General features: G+C 29.7%; 1 protein-coding gene across 2 annotated transcripts in view; it reads right to left on the bottom strand.

Annotated features, from left to right (window-relative positions):
• The window catches only part of LOC107439276 (uncharacterized), a 288,195-nt gene that overhangs the window by 110,007 nt on the left and 156,983 nt on the right, over positions 1 to 21,205 (bottom strand). For both annotated transcript variants that reach the window (XM_087154669.1, XM_087154670.1), the window contains exons 9-10: positions 18,287 to 18,409; positions 13,010 to 13,132 (exon numbers count right to left, since the gene is read on the bottom strand). In XM_087154669.1, coding sequence (XP_087010795.1) covers positions 13,010 to 13,132; positions 18,287 to 18,409 — 246 coding nt within the window. The remainder of the gene's footprint in view (positions 1 to 13,009; positions 13,133 to 18,286; positions 18,410 to 21,205) is intronic.

Raw genomic sequence — 21,205 nt, 5'->3', positions numbered from 1 at the left:
CGCTGAAGTGAGGGAATGATTCAAGATGAGTATATTATTAAATTTTTTTTTTGTTCAATCGTGCCAGCCAATTTTATTTCCCAAACCTGTAAAAACTATTAAATATATAAGACTAAATTATAATAAATATTAGATATACTTTGTATGTTATCATTTTCAAAATTTAGGTAGATGTAACGTAGATAAAAACATGTATTAAAATAAAATATCATTCCCTCACAATTAGTGTCCTTCCCTCACTTTTTAAATAGTGAAAATAATTAATTTACTTATTAACTAACTTGAAAAATAAATTAAAAAATTAACTAATTAATTTATTAAATTAATTTATTTATTTATTAAATTAATTAATTAATTATTAATTATTATAAATTAATTATTAATTATTATAAATTAATTATTTAAAAAATTAATTAATTTAAATATTAAGTATAATTTATAGGATATATACTTTCTTTATAATGCCATTACATATTTCTATTAATATAAAAAGTTTCCGAGCTTTTTATTCACTTTACTTTTTTGGGATTTTATGAATTGAAAAATGATAGTTTTCGTGAGAATGACCCATATATATATCTTTTCAACTAAATATTTACATTAGCTAAGCAAATTTGCTTTTCGAATTTAGGAATCAAAAGTTACCTTATTTATTTACTTATTAATATCAATTTTTCAAAAGTTTCAATAATTTTCTGAGTTTTTTTAAATAGTTCAATCATGTTGAATAAAGTATTTGTTAAGTTATAATTAAATTTATTCTCATGATAATCATTTAATTACAACGTTTGTGAACAAATAACATTAGGCAAAATAATTTTCGTAAGTATGAAAATCTATTTTCTTATTTTAAACTAGGATCTAAACATTTTTAAAGAACCGAAGTCTTCCACTCCACAAACCTACACAGTAAAATATTTCGGATAAAACTATGGAAAAAAGTACCAATACTTAGGGTGCTGGTATTTTTACCGTAAAATCCATTTTTACCTGAACATGTTACGTAACAAAAAATCTGATATACCTTATACTGATTTTCAAAAAATTTGATATATCGTATACGAATTTTCAAAACATCTGATAAAGCGTAATTTTTACAGTAATAATTTCTGTGAAATCCCTAAATCACACTCTAATTAAATAAATATTACCGTAAAAATTGTGGCATAATATTTTCCGGTATAAATGGATTTTACGAATGATGTACCCAAAGTTCCAATACTTTACACTGTAATTTGATTCGGAATTTTTTACTGAGTAGTTCAAATTAATTAAGCAAGCAACGGATGTTTGACCAGTTTTGTGGTGAAAATGAGGTTATATTATTCAATACTTTCGCGTGAAATTATTGAAATAAATTTGAATCTTTTTTTAATCGAAAAGTTTGAAAGGAATAAGTACAGATAATATTACAGTTACAATATCAAAAATAACAGTCTCTAGTTTGGATGTATTGGCTGTTATATTTTCAATCCATTAACAATATAAACAGAAAAGTATAATGTAACTTAAAAAGGGAAAACTAAGGCATTAAAAACGTTTCTTTGTGAAAGTGGGCAGTGATCCAAAAAAGTTCTAGAATTAAAGATAAAGATTTAGAATAACGGTGATTTGTAAATTTCGGATATCGGTAATTAAAAGCTCCATTTAATATTTATTTTTAAACTAAATGTTAACTAAAATAAATCTTAGTCGTTAGTTAGATCTTGGTGTTAAAAGAAGAAACTTTCAAATGGTATACTTTAATGTCCATCAAGAGCCCAACAGATTTGAACTGTACCACGATCAGACCAAAAAAAATAAAAGAGTTTAGGAAGTAAAAGCACTCCAAGTCTGCTAACATTTTTGGAACGATCCCAAAAACACGGTAAATTATTTCATCCCATGTCTTGTTGCGTCGACAACGCATTCAGCAATGCATTTCTTGCTGACAGCTAAGATGCACTTACAACAACTCAGTCAAGCGAAATATCATCAAATCCCCATACATAAATCATTACTTTCATGTTAAAATGTTAGTATCGAATGAAGAAATTCACAAAATGAATGAATGCAAACATTTATTGAAATGCTTTTAAAATATATGATGGAGTTTTAAGCAAAATCGATTTTTTTCCAACTGCTTTACTCTTGAAATGCAATTTAGCGATATTTCATCAAATTAAAAAGTTATTCTATTAAAATTGAATTAAAAGAGAGATATTTTTCAATTATAAACATTTTTGATAATTTATTGCTGTTTTAATATCGAAAACTGATAAAGAAAATGGGCATTTAAAATGTATCAATATAAGTGCTGAAACAATCCTTACGAATGAAAACTATGAAAAATTAAGATATTGAATTTTAATGAAAGTTCTAAAATCTATAATAGATTTTTGAAAATTGCTTTAAATATTTGGCTGTACTCGTTTGAAATTATTAATAGTTAAGCCTTTGGCGTTGGCAAAGAGTCCCAGTATTTGAATGCCTTAATTCACTGGGAGTTGAATTTTAAATTACCATTGCTTTGCGAGCAATGTTTTGCGCATTGAACATCGAGTCAGAGAGATAATACATGATATGGAAGAATAAAAATAGTACAGTAAAAATTGTGAAAATGAAAGAAACTTAACTTTCCCAAAACTGCATACTTAATAACTGCTTTTTAATCTTCAGATTATACATAATACCGATAATACTTTTCAATTTTGTCCTCTAATTTTGTTGAGAGAAGCTTTACGTGAAGGTGGAAACCACAATTATTCTTTCCGGTTGTCACAATCTGTATCCACATTAAAAATTTTTTTTATCTACCCTTTTACTTTATTTTCGATATTTATTATGATATAAAAGCATTTTTTATAATTTCTAAGGTATTTATGATATGTTTTGAACTTTGAGAAACTATCTGCCTTTTTTTTAAATATTCAATATATATATATATATATATTGCACACCGTTGGATATTTAATAAGTACTGACCACAAATGGCTTAATAGCACATAAAAATTAAGCGTAACTAACTACCAAGTTAAATGAAAGAAAACCAAAATGTTAGGACATTAATGAAAGATAATTTACTGTGCTCTGAGACCCAGATGGTTTAAAATGTGTTCAAGGAACAAAGTAGCCGTTTTGTACTGAAAACGTGAAAATGAAAAAAAATGTGAATACCATTTGTAGGTAACCTGGAGTAAGATGTAAATGTGTGATCCAAATTTCCAAACATCGGGGCATGCTTTGTATAACAGTATTAAGTAAATGTTAGAGCAATTTGTCCAATTTCTCAGTCAATGCAAGGATGAGGGTGTCCTTATTTATTGTAAGACATTCTCGACCAGCAACACCCCTTCCCAAAGCATTCCACACATTTTCACTGTGATTTATATCTGGAGAACGTGCTGACCATACGAGGCGTTGAATATCCTCGCTTTGTACACACTCCTCGACATAGACTGTTCGAAGACATTTGTTGTCCATAAAAACAAGTTTATCCCCGACAACACCATGGAATACACGAACATGAGGCAGCAGAATAACATTAATGTATCATTGGTCAGTCATAGTCCCAGATGGAAGCATGTGGAGAGACGTAGGACCATTAATCATAATGCCAGCCCTTACCATGACACTACGAAGATATCCTAGAGATGTACGAAGGATATCGGTCCTTTTTCTGCATGTTTGCTCAACTGAACTCAGCACCAATCTCACGCTAGATCATTTGGAGTCGACAATCAGACGAAAGATTGAATCAGTCCTCATCTGAGAATAGCACGCAAGCTCTTCAGTCCATCTGCGATGCTGCAGAAGCCATTGCAAATGGGCAATACAGTGACGTTTGGACAATGGTATTGACACAGCAGATCGGCGGGAGTATAGTCCTCCAGCTTGCAAGCGTTTGGCTGCATTTTTTCGAAAGAGTCGCTTGGCAGTAGCAGCATGACTCTAATTTGCTACCTGACTGACTGTTCTGCGCAGGAGCCTTTTTGCCCTTAGCACTATGTACTTGTCTTCTTCAGGCTTCGAACATGAAACAAGACCTTCCCATGATGTCTGCTACACATTCCAGATTGTTTGAAATGATTTCCAAAGCCTTGAAACATCACCGTGGTTAACGTTGAACTCTTTGGCAAAATCTGTTATTTATGGATCTCTCTCAATCTTGTCGATTATACGTCAGGGAGTAAAATTATCTGAATGACGCCGGAAAGACAAATCGAAAATTGCAAGACTGTCAATTGATTGTTTTCCGTTAAAGCTTTCATTTCAATCAACAACGTTCAATACACATCAAATCCTTTGTATCGATTAGCAGCGATGTCATATGACAAACCAGTTCGAAAACCCAAAATTCGAATACGCAAAACACGTTTTACCGTATCTCGTACTTATGCTATTTTTAACATTTTCCTACTTTTAGTTTTGTGGTTGCTATCATTGCCATTATCTAACCTTAGAAACTGTCCAGCAATGTAAAAGTTAATAAATAATTTTTTTAAATACCATCATGAGGGAGCAGCCGGGAAAAACTCTCAGAATTTTGTCCGACTTTAAAAACGTATCCGGCAAGAATATGCTTTATTAATATAAAAATTAAAATTCATATTCAGGATTTTCTAATTATAGTTTGAGTGTAGATTATTTTTAGTAAATTGAGAAAAAAATAGTACTGGAAAAAGATTAAAAATAGGTTTCTCAAGATACTCTAAAATAGCGTGATATTTGTGAAAAAGATTTGATACATAATACAAACTATTTCAGAAGATTAGGAGCCTGATGTAAACCGTAGAAAGAGTCTAATATTTGGAATGTCGTATTATAGAGGTTCTTATTTATTTACTATTTTATCCTGATTACTTTCTGAAGTTTCTCAAAACGTAACAATGCTTTGAAATTGCTTTTGAAATTATTAATGGAACTATTCGCCGTGTAGTCGATTTGAGCTTTTACAAGACGATAAATGAACTGTTTTTATTTAGTAAGTACTTCGATACGGTCATTTGGCCAGGGCTGTTAAGGTAGTATAAAAGTAAATAAATATACTTATATAATTTACCGACTTAAATGTTTAGTAGTAGTACTTTATTTGCGTTACTTTCTTAAAACTTTCACTAAATACAGAAAACATGAAAAATAAAAAATAACTGAAACACTAAAGGTCTAATTTACTTAAATTTTTCCTTTCATATTTTTTGTATAGTTTAATAAAATTAGATTTTTTTCGGAAAAATTAATACCAAAGATATTTTTTCATAGAAAACTTTATTATGTCTTCATAAAATGACACCTGAAAACTTCTCATCTCTCTTCTGTATGATTCCCACTTTTCTGAGAGAAATGGGGGTGATTTGAGGAATAATTCGTCTCGACAGGCAAATGTGGCATTATTTTTTGACGAATTTTGCCGCTAATTTGAATGAGACTAATTACAAGACGATCGGGCAAATAGAATTTGAAGTTATAAGGGCTTTATGTACAATATTTACAAATTTGTATTTTTATCTATTTACTCATCTAATATATCTATCTAAACAAGTGAGGCATGGTTTACTATCATTTTTTACACTACAACCAAATAAAACTCTACACGAAATAGAGTGAATAATTCTCAAGTTGCGAGCGTTTTGTTGCCTAAAAAAGAGCTGTAAAAAACATGACTTTTGTAAACTTTTTACTTTGTTTTCTGAAAATGTGAGGTGCATTTTCTAATGATTTTCTTATGCTGAATTGAATGTAATGAAATTCGTGTTGATAGGATGAATAATTTTGAAGTTATAAGAGTTTTGTTCATAATAAGTGTAATTCATCTAAACAAAATCATTACACTTTTTGAAATATATGAGCCCTTTTGATTCGTGTATGATCTTATCCAGTTAAACAAGAAAAAACGCATTGAAAAAAAAACATGAAAAATTACACCAGGAACAATGCTTTAAATACTCAAATAATGCCTAGTTCATAATGTAAAGTGTGTAGATGTTATAAGATGTAATTTTTATACATAAAAACTCCTGCAACTTCTGAACTATTCATTCTATTGACTCGCGCGTAGTCTTACTCGGTTACGCGTAAAAAATACATAGGAAACCTCACTTGTTTAGATAACAATGTCAAATGCATAAATTGGTGCAGGTACAACTTGCACCAGAAACCCTCATAACTTCTAAACTACTGGTCCGATCGTCTCGTGATTAGTTCATTCAATTAAGCGTAAAAAATACACCTACAAATAACCCCTCTTTTCCCTCTAAAATTGGTGAAGCGCACGGGGGAAAGTAGAGAAGTTTTCAACTATTGTTTATAATGACATAACAAATTTTTATGTGAAAATATCTTGTTTATTAACAGTTTCAAGGAAACATCTTTTTTTTCCATAATAACTGCTGTAGAAATAACCTATGGACCAATATATAAGGAGTCATGCAATGAACTCTTCAATTTATATTTTTATACGTTCTTGCTTCATTGATATCTTGAAATCTAAATCTATTCCTTAAAGCCTATAAGGCGAATGTTTCTTAAAAAAATTAATAACTTTATTATTTTTTAAATACATACAACAATTTCAAGCAAAAGAATTGTCATTAAACGAAAATGCTTTTTAAGTACCTACTAATTTTTATTAAAACAGTTGAAAAAAACATTAGCTTACATAAAAATAAATTTCTTTCATTGGTTGAGATAATATAAACAAGTAGCCATCATAACTGGTAATAAATTTTGTGAAAAAAATCATTATAAAATTATATCTTATCCAAAATAGTACCTAATGTATCCTTTAACAAACATACTAACTAATGTATATATCATATTACTGAAATACTATCTGTTATATCCTGAATCTGAAAAACTCTCTAATTCATCATATGTCCTAAATAATATCTAAGTTATCTTACTTTCAAAATACCATCTCCTGTATTCCTACTTTTTTGTATATTCGTCCCCCCGGTAACGATTTCTTTTCTTCTGATAAATACAGGATCTGCGACACTAAGATGCTCAAGTATCTTTATTTGTTTCCTTATACTTTTTCTAAATTTTACTTTCATAGTACACATAGTTATCAGCACTGTTTTATTAAAACTTTGAGCACGTACTGTTTCAAATTTCTCAAGTGTTTGGCGTAGTATAGATTCGAGACAATAAACTAACCTCAATTTAATTAGACACAATATTTTCCCCCCTTCTAATGAAATGTATAGATTCAAAGTTGGAATAGAAAAACAAATTTTCGAACCGTATCGTTTTATAAAACCACTGTTTTACATATGTTTAGAAAATAACCTTTCTATCTGCATAGTTACATAATTTTTTTGCAGTAAAAACCTAAAATAAAATATTTCAGTTAAAATCATTTCGATTAATCGAAATCTTTCCTTCATCATGGCCAAATATAGAAATCAATATTTATAACTTTTACAGCATAATATCCATGATATAAAATTTCATTAGAAAAACACGATTTGTTATCATTTTAGTTTTTTACCCGTCCCAAGATGAAGTTTCTAATGAATGAATCTCTTGTTTTTGTCAGTTTATTACACATTCATAACATCAGTGATAAAAATAGCAACACTTATGAAAAAAATCTTGCTATTAAACTCTTTCCACTGGAAGAAAATTTTCAGTGAAAACCATCCCCATAATGTTCAAGTATTGTTTCCGGCCTCATTAAGGCCTCCATTAATTTTCATAGTTCGCGAACTAACTAGTTAATTTCCATTTTTTTTCCTCTTATATCTTTATGTATGTTATTGATTGTAACTATCCCAGAGCCATTAGCGTACCGAGCTAGAAGTACTTGATAAATTGCGTTGTAAGCATTACCCAAAAAGTTTTTAAGAAAATGAAAAAAAAAAATTGAAACGTGTGTGTAAGTCTTTCTTCCAACGAAAATAATAATTTTTCTCCGTAAACTTTTAGTTTAGTTTCTCTCTCAAAATAAATTATTTAAGGTAATGGTTAATTTAATTATAAAGAATGTTTCAGTATTTAAAAATATCGCTTTGTTTAACTTTGCGAGCAACATATTTCATAAAAAAATGTTCATTAGTTTTGACCTTTAAAATTGTCCGATCGGATATTATTTCACAATTTATTTAAATGGCACTGAGAATGTAAACAAATAGAAATAGGTTTTTTAAGGAGTTTACATTTCTTGAACTGAATCGAAAAATATTTATTTTCTAGATGTTATGTTGGGTAAACTTATAAAAATACATTTTTATTTTAACAAAATTTTATTTTTTTAATATTTAATTGTGCATGAATCCAGCTAAATGAGTTTCGAATTGGAAATAAATGGAAATCGAAATGAGTTTTCATACAATAACTTAAACTAGCAAAAAAAAAAAATAAAGACTGTACATTATTTGTATTTTTGTCAGATTTTTTACAAATGTATGTGAAACTTAAAAAAAAATGACTTATACTGTCGCCCCTTTGAAAAAAATTAGTAAAGTAAGGTATCAAATGGCGGAGGTTAAAAATGCCAGTGCTTACATATTTTTTAATAAATTTAATAGGTACTTCAGATTTGATACATTGATACACATAAAATGTTTCTCAAAGTAATATATCGAATTATATTTTCTTTTATTAACTTTCACGGGAATTACACTTATAAATTGCATTCTGAGAAAAATGTGAAAAGTTTTGAAAAATAATTGTTCAAGAATAAAATAAGGAATGATAAGAATTAAATAAATGTACAGCCCGCCAAAAAATAGGAAAAGAAAAAGAAAACAGGACTACCCAGAATAACTTTTGATCAAATGATTGGATCTTCATGTTCTAGGACTCCATCGTAATAGTTTGAGGAGGTAACTTCAAACACGCTAATTAGTGCAGACGATATTTTAAGTTACGAAATCAGACACAAAAATGTATTTTCTCTGAATAAACATATGTTTTATAGGGGTTAGCCGCAATCCAGGAAATATGGTCCCCATAGTTTGGTTAAGAGAGCGATACGAATTTTGCACCCCTAAATGTTAATTTTATTTTTCGTGTATTTTGCCATATATCGAGAACTTTTTAAGTAAACTGAAAATTTTTGCTTACAATTATAAAATTCATTCATCCAAAGATTATTAAATGCAAAAAATAAATTTTAGTAAATATTTATTAATATTTATCATTTTATTTAATAATAGTTGAAAAAATTTTGAATTGTAAGGTATACAGTTTTTTGCCTCATTTTAAAGTATTTAATTTTATATGGTAAAATACAAAATTTGAGCGAAATCGGTTAAATAGTTCCTGAGAAATCGATTTTTAAACATGTCTTTTTTTCCGATTGTGCTAATTTAATATTCAACAATCGTTATTTAACAGAAACTCATGTTTTGTGACCGTCTTTTCTACGCTAAGTATAACTCTCTAGAGAAGAAAATTTCTGTCACAAATACACTGGGAACTGATTTTAGTAAGATTTTTCGATACAACAAGTTGGGAACAGAATGTTGTAAGATTATTAGATAGAACAAGCTGGGAACAGCATGATGTAAGATTCATTGATATAACACTCTGGAAACCGATTTTTAGTAACATTTAATGATTAGCAAGCTGAAAATAGATTTCAGTAAGATTTATAGATATAGCACGCTGAGAACAAATTTTAATAACATTTGTAGTTATAACACACTGGGAACCGATTCTAGTAAGATTTCTAGACTTAACCGATTAAACTGTTCTAACAAGTGGTTTAATTATTTTGATAGTAAAATTTTAACTTTATTTTTAATATCTTTAAAATTTTTAATGTATAATGAAAAATATTAAAACTGAAACTAGAGAGTTCAGAATTTTAATTAAGTATACTGCGTGTTTCATAAAGGCTGACCTTAATATATACATATCTTTTGCATTCTCGTTTAAGCTATAGTTAAAAATATGCACGAAAAACAACAAAACCAGTTAGATTGCATGATTGAATTCAGAAATATTTAATTTCGCTCATTAACTCATGCTGTATTTCTCTGCAAATCAATAGGTAGTATTGTTTTCATATCTGCTTTTCCCAGGAGTGATTTATTAGATTTCGAGGTATTTTTTCCCTTGATAAATATTAATTTGTGCCCCATATACTTTTTTACTTTTTTTTGACAAGGAATTAAAAATATACATTAGCGGTCCTTATGAAACACAATTAATACAAAATTATGTTTTTTTATAGCTTATACAAAACAAATATAATATCAAACTGCACACAAAATGAAAAGATATTTAAACCAGCTCATCGCATTTTCCCTATCAAATTAGAATTAGCAGTGAAAATCAAGATCAATGGTTAGTAATTCGTCTGAAATATTTGAAGATTATTCTTAAGAATGTATAGCAAATGTGGATTTCATGATACTTAAAATATGTTTTGAAAAAAAATAAAATAAACTCATTTTTTTTAAAAAAAGCTTTGCTTCAATACTAAATTGGACTATTTTAATTCCTAACTTAGCTTTAACATTAAATATTTTAATTTATACTTTTTATTTTAGTTACTGTTATGTAAATGCTGCAAAATTTAATACATAAAGAAATTCTTTACAAATACGTCTTATTTTATTATTTAATACTTTTTTACTGGTGTTAAGAAAAAGAATTTTTAAATTTATCTAATAGTCTAATATATTTTTCTATTCTTTGCTTCTTGTGTTTCAAAATCTGCTAATGATGTCATTATATTTTGAACAGTAAGGTCTTTTAAATTAGCTCAAATGTAGAGGAATCATAAATTCTTACTTCTAATTAAAATTTTTTTATTATAGTTTTTTTTCGTAAAAAACAAAAAGAATATAATATAGTTTCTTTAGAGAGAGAATCAGGTAGCTCATTAATTCGAAATTAAATTCCAAAGCCTTTTGCACACACAAATTCTTCTTTTCTGTCTTATATGTAAAATAAAAAAGAGTATTCTTCGTAATATAACAGAAAATAACAAAACAGTATTTAAAATATCTTGCATGAATATTTTTTGCAAAATTGCAATTACCTCAAGAAAAGACAATTTTATTATTTATTCCTTAATTCAAATAATAAAAGTATAATTTTACATTTTATCAAAAATACAGTAACTTATTGGTAAAAAAAATTATTGTTTCGCTGAATAATTAATGAGTTACATATTAGCTATTAAAACAACTTCAAAGGAAGTAAATTATACATTTCTGAAAGCAATTACTCATCTTCTGCAGAAACAAATAAAAAATTTGAAATTTGAATGCATTACCAAAATGCTTGTTTATTCTGAATGTAGATTATATTAATTTAAAAATAAATGAAGTATGCGGTTTCTGCATTCACATTTTTACATCAACCTTCCGTTTCTTAAGAAATTGTAAAAAATTACTTACAAATTCTAACGAATTTTGTACTAAGATAAATAGAATTGTTCGAGAAAAAACAACTTCTACAAATTCTACTAATTTCATTCATATTTTGATTTTTGTAATTAGAATTACCTATTTTGAAATTATATATATATAAAAAAATTAGTGCAATAATATTATTCAGCGTGTTATTTATTTAAGAAAAGTCTGATGTTCTATTCTATGATTATATTTTATCATTTTTTGCAGTGTCTACAGCATAAAAACAACATAATTACAACTTAATTATTTTTTCGTGGTAGAAGGGCAGGGAACAGAGGGCGGAGTAAACTAATAGTTCTTTTGACATGTTGTTTTGTTCATGGTGTCATGCTTGTCATGTTGTTGTCATTTTAATTTTTTTTTAACTATTTGATCATGGATTTTTTTTTTATTTCCGTGCAGTCATTGTCAATTTCGTTGTTTGCTTATAAAACGAAAAAAAACGTGTAAAAAAACTGATGAACAGAATTTTTTTCTCTCCTTCTACCTCAAGCTAAAGAAAAAAGAAAAAAATATGGAAGACAAAAGGGTAACTTGTAAGCAATTTTAATATAAGATAATATTGAAAATTATTTTATTAGGAATTGACCTTAAAGTTTCAGTGTACACTGAGAAAATAAGCCCAAAATTACCGGAATATGATAAAATTTGCCGCGTTTCTGGCTCTTTGGAAACAGCGAAAAAAACCCGGTAATTTTACAGAAGCTTTTGTGTAATAATCTTGGTAAAATTAACAATAAAATATTGTTCAACAACAAGCTCTAAAAATATAGAAATTTAATCATGACACCCTAGAATAGGACATAAAAACCATTTATTCGTTTAAATTTATTTTTCAGTTTTGTATTTTTTACTTAACGCGTCGCAATAAGAACAAATTTTGAAAAACAGAATTTCCGGTAAGGTCTACGAACTGCAACCTTCCATATTAACTGAAACCGTTACAATACGAATGGTTAAAACCAAAATGAATTACCAGAATTAAGTTTTTTTTAAAATCTTTTTTTTTACCAGAATTATCTTAATGATACAGTATGGTGATTTCATTTGAATTCTTTTCTCCATGTACTGTGTCAACACAGCAATGATTTTGAAGAAAAATGTTTCAATTAAATAATTTTTCTCTTCAATTTTTGAAAACTTAAGTTCGATGTAAAAAAAATATTTCTCAGTCATGAAGTACGTATTGTTATTGGTAATTTTGAACTAATATTTGATCAAATCTGTTTAAAAAACTATCCATTCTTTACAAGATGAAATGCATATACTTCAGAGGATGCTACGAAGTAAGATAATTTTGTTAACTAACTCCTATAAAAATTTATGCTTAGAATCAAAAGCAAGTTTTGTGAACAGGAAATAATTCTCCAAAAGTTATATTAAATATGTAATGAAAAATATCGAAAAACCCTGAATAATTTTAATAAAAATACTCTGAACATGTGCGTAGTTTGGAAATTAACACCGTGCAATAGCATTGCTATTTTTTAGTTTTGGAGTTTTCTATAATTTCAGGCTTAGAAAAGCTTTCATTAATTCAAAAGAAGCAAGCATTAGTATTAAGCAAACATTTGTATTGAAAACATCATGCTAATTAAAAAATAAGAGAGAATTATTTTTTGTTATATGTCATCTAAAAATGTTCATAAGAGTACCTTCACAAGTTTTAGTATCTCTTCCAAGTTGATAACCAGGCAGGCAACTGCAAACAGGGCGTCCTCTAACGTTTTGGCACAAGTGTGAACAACCTCCTTTATCTCGAGCACAAGCATCAATTTCTAAGAGTAATTAATCAAAAATATTTTATTAGATATTTCACAGTGTTTCTAAATTACCACCCTTAATATACACTGGTTATCATAAATTAAGGAAAAATCACAAAAATAGCGATAACTCTTTCAAAAGTAAGCCAAACCGTGCAAAATTTGCATATGTTGTCCACTAAGAGTAGCTGAGTAAAATTGCAATATGCAAATTAGTGGCGCTGCACTCGGCTTACGTCATCTGCCTGGAGCATAAAAGTCCAAGTTTGAGAGAAAGCACACAAATTTTACTGTGATTGCGACATTGAAAATCTGAGATAGCCAATTCGTAATAATGACCTCTAGGCATCATTTGCCTGAAGAACTACGATGGAGAGCCATCGGGAGACTAGAGGCAGGGCAGAGTCAATCAGAAGTGGCCAGATGGCTAAATGTGAGTCCATCTGTGGTTCATAGACTTTGGAGGCAATTTCAAACCACAGATTCGGCATCTAGGAGGTTCAGTCAAGGACGGCCAACTGTTACGACCAGTGCCGATGACCGATATTTGACATTAAGTGCACGCAGGAATAGAACCGCTACTCCGACACATCTTAGATCCTCTCTTGCTGCAGCCACCGGAAGGTTGGTGTCAACGTCAACTGTGCGCAGAAGGCTCCACGAAGGTGGTCTGTATGCGAGACGACCAGCCATTTGCGTGCCGCTCACATCACGCCATAGGAGAGACCGTTTGCAGTGGGCCCGACAACATGTCCACTGGACGTCAGATCAATGGAGGCCTGTTCTCTTTACGGATGAGTCCAGGTTTAGTCTAGAAAGTGACAGTAGACGTTATTTGATATGGAGAGAACCTGGGACCCGTTATCATCCATCAAACATCCGTGAAAGAGATGCATACGGAAGAGGCAGTGTCTGTGTTTGGGGAGGCATATCCTTAGGAGGGCGCACATACCTCCATGTCTTTCCAAGGGGAACCGTGAATGCTCAGGTTTATCGAGACAACATCCTTGATGCTTATGTGCGCCCATATGCCGGGGCAATTGGTGATTGCTTCCTGTTACAGGACGATAATGCAAGACCACACAGAGCTCGCATTGTTGATGATTATCTTCAACAGGAAACAATTACTCGCATGGAGTGGCCAGCTCGATCCCCGGACTTGAATCCTATCGAGCACGTTTGGGATGCTCTAGGGAGGCGTGTATCTGCCATCAATCCGCCCCCTCAGACCCTTGCCACGCTTGCAACTGCTTTACAAGAGCAATGGCTCTCACTTCCTATTGAACTGATAGACCGCATAATTGAAAGCATCACACATCGCTGTTTGTGCTGTATTGCTTCTAGAGGCAATCATATTCCATATTAAAGGTACTTTTTCTATTGCAAACCGATACTTCCAATTTGTTTATTTTATACATGTGCTAATTTCTATACTACTATTAATGTCTGATAATTTCTTTTTATGTTGTTTAATACCTTACTATGTGTTGTATATTGTGGGTAAGTTTCATAAAATTCCATGTGTAATTTCTTGAGTTATCGCGATTTTTGTGAATTTTCCTTAATTTATGATAACCAGTGTATATTTCTAGAATTTTTGTAAAAATAAAAATAAAATCTTGTTCATGCATTAGTAGTCACAAATTGATATTTCAGTAAGAATGAAACAAAATCCCTATCATAATTTTATGAATCATTGTTGGAAAAAAAATAATAAAAATATCAAATCTTCTAAAAAGGGTATACTTTGAGCTATGTGGCACTGAGAAAAAAGTATGGTCAAAACTACCAGAATAAGATACAATTTACTGTGCTTCTAGCTCTATGGGAACACTAAAAAACTCGGTAATTTTTACCGAAGTGCATTGGTATTGATCATGGTTAAATTAAAACTAAAATATGCTTTTATAATATGTGATAAAATTTGGTTAAATATGGATAAATTTGGTAGTTTTATCGCGATACCTTGGAGCATGGCATAAAAACCAATTTTTTTTGGTTAAATTTACTTTTCAGTTTCGTATTATTTACTATACTGTATGGTAATAAGAACTATTTTGTGAAACATATTTTCCGAAAAACAGTTACCATATGAACGGAAAAACTACCAAATGAATGGTTTAAATACCGTATATTTTATTTTAATATCAGAATTATGCTTGTTTTACTGGAAATGTCATTATCATACAGAATGGTAATTTTACCAGATTTTTTTTCTTTCCCATGTAGATTAAACAGGGTATGTAGCCAAATCTTTCAATAAAAATAAGCACCTTTTAAGTACTTTTTAAGCAATCAAAGAATATTTCTAAGCATTATATGCATTAACAAAATGCAAAATAAAATTTTAAAAGACTTTACATGATCATGATAAAGTAACTAGTTTCCGATAAAGAGCTTTTTTCTTGATGTATTAGCCACTATAAAAAGATAGAAAGATTTTTTGGTTCGATATCAGAGGGTGGAAAATGAAGCCTGAAATTGAGAATATCTTGCAAAATGCAGCAAGGTTGCACATGAGAGTGCAATAATTTCACTGAACCCAGGTCAGTAGACGCCCATGCAGACTCGCAAATATTTCCTCAAACATCTGAAATAATTGGCGGTCTCATACGCTATGGACCGACGGTACGCCAAAATGGATTGTGGTTGAATATATTGTGAAAACGTTGAATAGAACAATGTGAAAAGCAAGCTTTTTCATAATACGTGCCAAAAATCGATCAAGCAAAGAAAAAAATCTCATTTTCGAAAATGGAAAATTAAGCACTTTTTAAAAACACCCAATGAAAAAAGCACCCTTAAGGGTTTTTAAAAAACGAAAATCAAAAATAAGCACCTTTAAGCACTTTTTAAAAACGCTACGCACCATGTTAAATAGAAGAAACAGCGTCATTTTAGCACAAATGAAAAAGCAGAAATGGACATACTATAGTTTCGGATCTATAAACAAGAACCTTCCTCAGTATCTGAACTCCAAATGATAGTTGAGAAGAGGGGAGACAAACACGGACAAAATGATCAAAGCCACTTTGTTCAAGATTTTTTATATTTTTTATTCGCATTAAAACTTGTTTGATTGCCGGAGAACGCAGAGAAAAACTAAAAACGAGATTATTAGAAGTACCATCAGTGATGTGATAGTCCATCCCATAAAATGTGATGGTCCATCACATTTTATCACACAATCTAACTGATTTGTATGTTTTTTAACCAACTTTCCTCATTCGACAGATTTTGGTAGAATATTCATTTCCTCTACTCTGGAATATTAGTTTGTGACCGCTAAGGTATATACTTTCTTTTTTGATTTATGTCGTGAAAAAGGATTAAAAAATATATATACTAACTAAGAATAGTATTACGGTACACTGGAACGTTTGTACAAAGTATTCAAAGTAATAATGAAACGATTATGAAAGTAGGTTGTACTAAATTTAACACATTTCATACAAAATTTACTTCTCACTTCATGATAAAATCACTATCTCAGAGGGTTTTTATAAATGAATTATTTATATTTTTTGATGAAACAAAAGATTTTATTAGGAATAATAAAGTAAGAAAATAAGCATTAAATCATAAAGCTTGTATCACAAAAGAAAAAACAAATTTTTTTTAAAGCTGAAATGGAAAAGTTGATTGCTATTGCTCTTATAATCAGGCACAACAACTTTAATACACTTTCGATTTTTTTTAAACTCTACGCAAAAGCAAGAACATTAATTCAAGCTAATTAATCATATTTTGGATTATAACTTATTGCCGATGTATTAAGCAGGTGAAAGTAAAATTTTTTTCCTAATATTGCTTTTTAATTCTGCATTTGTAGGAGGAACGATTAAGTACAGAGACTACAAACTTGAAGAGGATGAAAGGATATTAATAAGGATTTAGAAGTGCATAGCTACTCATAGTCAGAAAATATCATTCTATACTGGTGGGGTGATTTCTTATCATGAACTTTCTGTTAGTGCGCATTTGAGTCGTTACTTTTATTTTGTCTAAACGATCATATTCTAAAATTTATAGTCTAGATAATTTAGAACAGTTTAAAGATATTAGTCTAAAATTTTATTTAAAAAGCCCCATAAAAAGCTATTATATCGATATTTTTTAATTTGATGTCCAAATATAGTAAAGCAACGTAAAAAAGCAGAAATAAATGCTCAAAAATGGATTTCTGTTATATTTTTTATCTTTATGGCAACGTTACCATTTTTATTGTGGTTTTCGCTTTCATAAAAAGATTATAAAGAGAATATTTGGCAATAATTGTTTATTGAAACATTTTTTTCCAAAATGTTCTCTAAAAAAGTTTGATGCAAAAATTGCAACTAAAGCATTTCATTTCGTTTATGACCGACCCAATTCTGAGTTTACGACTATCAATTTTCAAATTCGCAGCCTTGTAATTTTTGAATCCAACCCAAAAGACAAAGGAACTCCTGGAACACGCAATGGGACAAACTAGCCTTCATGGAGGACTTTTTGATGAAACTGACCCGCCTTTGCTTTACATTGAGAGGGAAACGGTGAAAATCTCTCTCGGCAAAGCGATTCTAACCCTAGATCCGTCTACCACTGAGGATACTTTACGTCAGTGTTTCCCAAACTTATGACTTTTGTGTACCCTTTCTAAATTTTTCGTAACGCTGTGTACCCTAATAAAAAATTAATGTATTTTTTACTATAAAAAAAGTTGCACGAAAATTAAAAATAGCAACTGGCTTTTGACAATACTAATTATTAACTGTTAACTCACCAAAAAATAGACAATAGAAAAATACTTAATTGTAAATTTTTAAGGAGAGCTTTGCTTCGAAATAAAATTTTTTGAAATGTTCTTTTGTTGTAAGATATTTGCATAAGAACGCGTACCCATGCAAAACTGTTCCCGTACCCCTGGGGTTACGCGTACCACACTTTGGGAAACTATGTTTTACGTCAACACTGTGGTTACTTTAAGTCAGCGCTGTGGTTGATGACAGCTGGAAGAAGAATTTGTATCAACCACTCACCACTGCCATTCTAACCTGGGTCATCTGAGCTACTGTGACTAAACTAAAACATTTAAATTTTTCTAATCTTTCTTTTGATGACATAAAATAAAGTTTTAACAATTATTTTCATGGATGAGTAAACTTAAGTATGGCAAACATTAATTACCTGTGCAAGTTCTTCTGTCTCTTCCAAGTTGATAGCCAGAATGACAACTGCAGATAGCTCTTCCATGCTCACTTTGGCAAATTTGTGAACAACCCCCTTTTTCTCGAGCACAAGCATCAATTTCTGAAAAATAATTGTTAAACTCAATACTTGAACAAAATTATATTTTTCAGCACGAGATATCAATCCAAATATGATAGTTTTTCTTATAAATATGATTACATATAAAGCAAATGTGTAATAAATATTTTTTTAATTTTTTACTGCAAGAACTCGCACATATAGGCTGTGTTTGAGGTTTCAGAAATTGGAAAAAAAGCGCATTTAATCTATCGGATGAAAAAATGACTGCAGAAACAAAAATGTGATGAAATTTTTTTTCTGCTATGAAAGCGTTATATTTTAGTTTAATCTGTTTCAAGGAAAAAAAACACGAGCAAAACATACACACACAAATGCAAGAACAACAAAAAATCGATACTGCTTTTCCGATACATTTTGTAATAATGCAAAATTGAGATATTAAATTTTTCGCATCAGACAAAATGAAAAGTTTCACTGTTTTAATAGACTAAAGTTGTGGCATAATAATTACGTTATCCTTAACATCAAAAATTATAATCATTTTTAGCTAGGATATCAGCTAGGCAGGATGAGAATTGATTTGTGCGAATAGAATAGTGTTTGTAGTGTCATTGCACAAGAGCCGGAATCGACGAATATTCTACGATGGACTTCAACGACGTTACACTGTGAAACATTTTTCAAAGAATTTTATGGCAAAAATTATAACCACTCGGGATGTCAGAATGTGCTACCATAATTTAGGCTCCTTTTTTTGGAAATTTAATTCAAGTAGTATAGCAGAAATTCCATTTTATAGTAATATTTATCTCAAACGTTTGCATAATGTGCTAGTAGTAGAATCAAATTTTGGCCAATACTTTGGAGTTGAGCTTTAACTTTGCCTGAAAATGACTGTCAAAATTTTCATGTTTTAGGTGAAAACAAGACTAAAATTTAACATAACAAACTAAATTTAATAGATTTATATTACACTACAGCGGAACTTTTATCGTTTCCCGATTTAGAAGAAAAAACGAAAGCGTTACATATATCATTACAGTGTAAAAAAAAAAATCCTTGGAGTTAACAGTCTTAAACCGGCTGCTGGATTGCTTAAACAGAACCGTAAAATTTGCAAAGTAAATGCACAGCCTCAATGGTTTTTCACTATACAAAAACAAGTTTTTTTGCGTAAAAATTACGAATAAAATCCGTAATCAAACCGGGCTTTTACCGCAACAAACGTTTTTACAACAAAAATAAATTTATGGTCTTAACAGGCTTTTTACCATATGAGAAAAAGTTTTTTCTGCGAAAGTTACGAAGTTCATCCGTACTCGTACCAAATGTGGATATTTTATATCGGTAGAATTTGTATCGACCAGTCATCGCTTGGATTCGAGTCTGGGTCACTTCATTAAGGGGTCACAGTCCCCAAAAAATGACCAAAACATCGAAAAAAATTATTGCTTACAATAAAACTTCAAACTGCTTCACTGAAAAGAAAATCATCTCTCTATTTACATTTTTGAAAAAAGTTATGAATAATTTCAGATTGCCCTAATACAGAAACATGCTCAGCAGACAGACTTTAAAGTGTTTTTTCTCATAGATGGTAATTTTGTGTTTTAATCTTACTTAAATCCCTAAGGAATTTTTTCTGTTTAAGATAAAGTTTTGAAGAAAACTTTTTTATCTTAAGTATAATACACTTAATTAAACTGTGCATGGAATAAGCATTTTATGAGATAATACAATTTTTACAGCATGTTATATATACCTAACAGGAATTTTTAACCTTTTTTTGCTACTTTTTTACAAAATAATCTATAAAAAATATTCTAGTCGTTATTTCAGCAAATGAATGCACAAAATTGTTAAGACAAATATTGTAATCACTGAGAAAAAAATTCTTTTTGAAAATATGTTAAAATAAAAAAGTCTTAGGAATTTAATATTTTTAAATTTTTTCAATTTTTTTAAAAAATTTAAAAAAACTAATCAGTTTAACAATTTTTTAAAGATAAATTATTAATTGCAAGTTAAATGACCATGTAAAACACCCACAAAAAGAATGATTATACCTTTATTTAAAAAAATTGTTGCAAAGGTACTGTGACCCGGCACGTGCTTTTTCCCCTGAGCCGCTGCGGGTCAAGAGTTTTATAATGAAAAAATCGCTATACAGAGAATTTCGCTTAATATTGAATCAATTTGACAATAATAAATATGAATCGCAATTTTGCTTATACGATGTTCAAAACCGTGAAGTAATTACCTGAAAGTGAGAGCAAGTATAGGAAATAATCGTAAAATGGTTGAAGAAGAGGTAAAGTTATATTACGGAATGCAAAACTGCATAGAAAAACTAGAATTTAAATTGCCGGTTTTAATCCGTTTGTGATTAGGTTGAAAAACGGAGAAAAACAGTTTTGTTAATAAAATGGCTTTTAGCCGTTAAATATATGGAGAAATACCGAAAAAAGAACGGGTATTTTTTCCAGTGTAAAAAAAAAACATTTAGAATAAAATTTTTCTCGATTTTACAAGAAATCTATTTTAACAGCTATTAAAAATCTTTATGCGAGAGTTAAATTTTTACCTAATTGAAAGCACTAGCTTGCAACTAATTTAGGCTATAAAGAGTATAAAGAGTGAATTGTTCGATGACAATTAATTAATGTGATTTGTACCGAGAGAGCCTCTAAAAATGTTAGCACTGTCTCCCAAAGTTGACGATCTACCCTTGCTAATTACATATATTTTATTTGTTACTTTTGTGAAAAGAAGTCAATTTTATAGATAATTAGTATTGAATGGAAACGCTAAAGCAATCAACTTCATGCAAGACTT

This window comes from Parasteatoda tepidariorum, chromosome 11, assembly GCF_982258835.1.
Source record: "Parasteatoda tepidariorum strain Cologne lab strain chromosome 11, Ptep-v5.0, whole genome shotgun sequence".
NCBI classification, from domain to species: Eukaryota; Metazoa; Arthropoda; class Arachnida; order Araneae; family Theridiidae; genus Parasteatoda; species Parasteatoda tepidariorum.
Note: the sequence above shows the minus strand (reverse complement) of the source record. Positions and strands in the feature narration are given on the sequence as shown.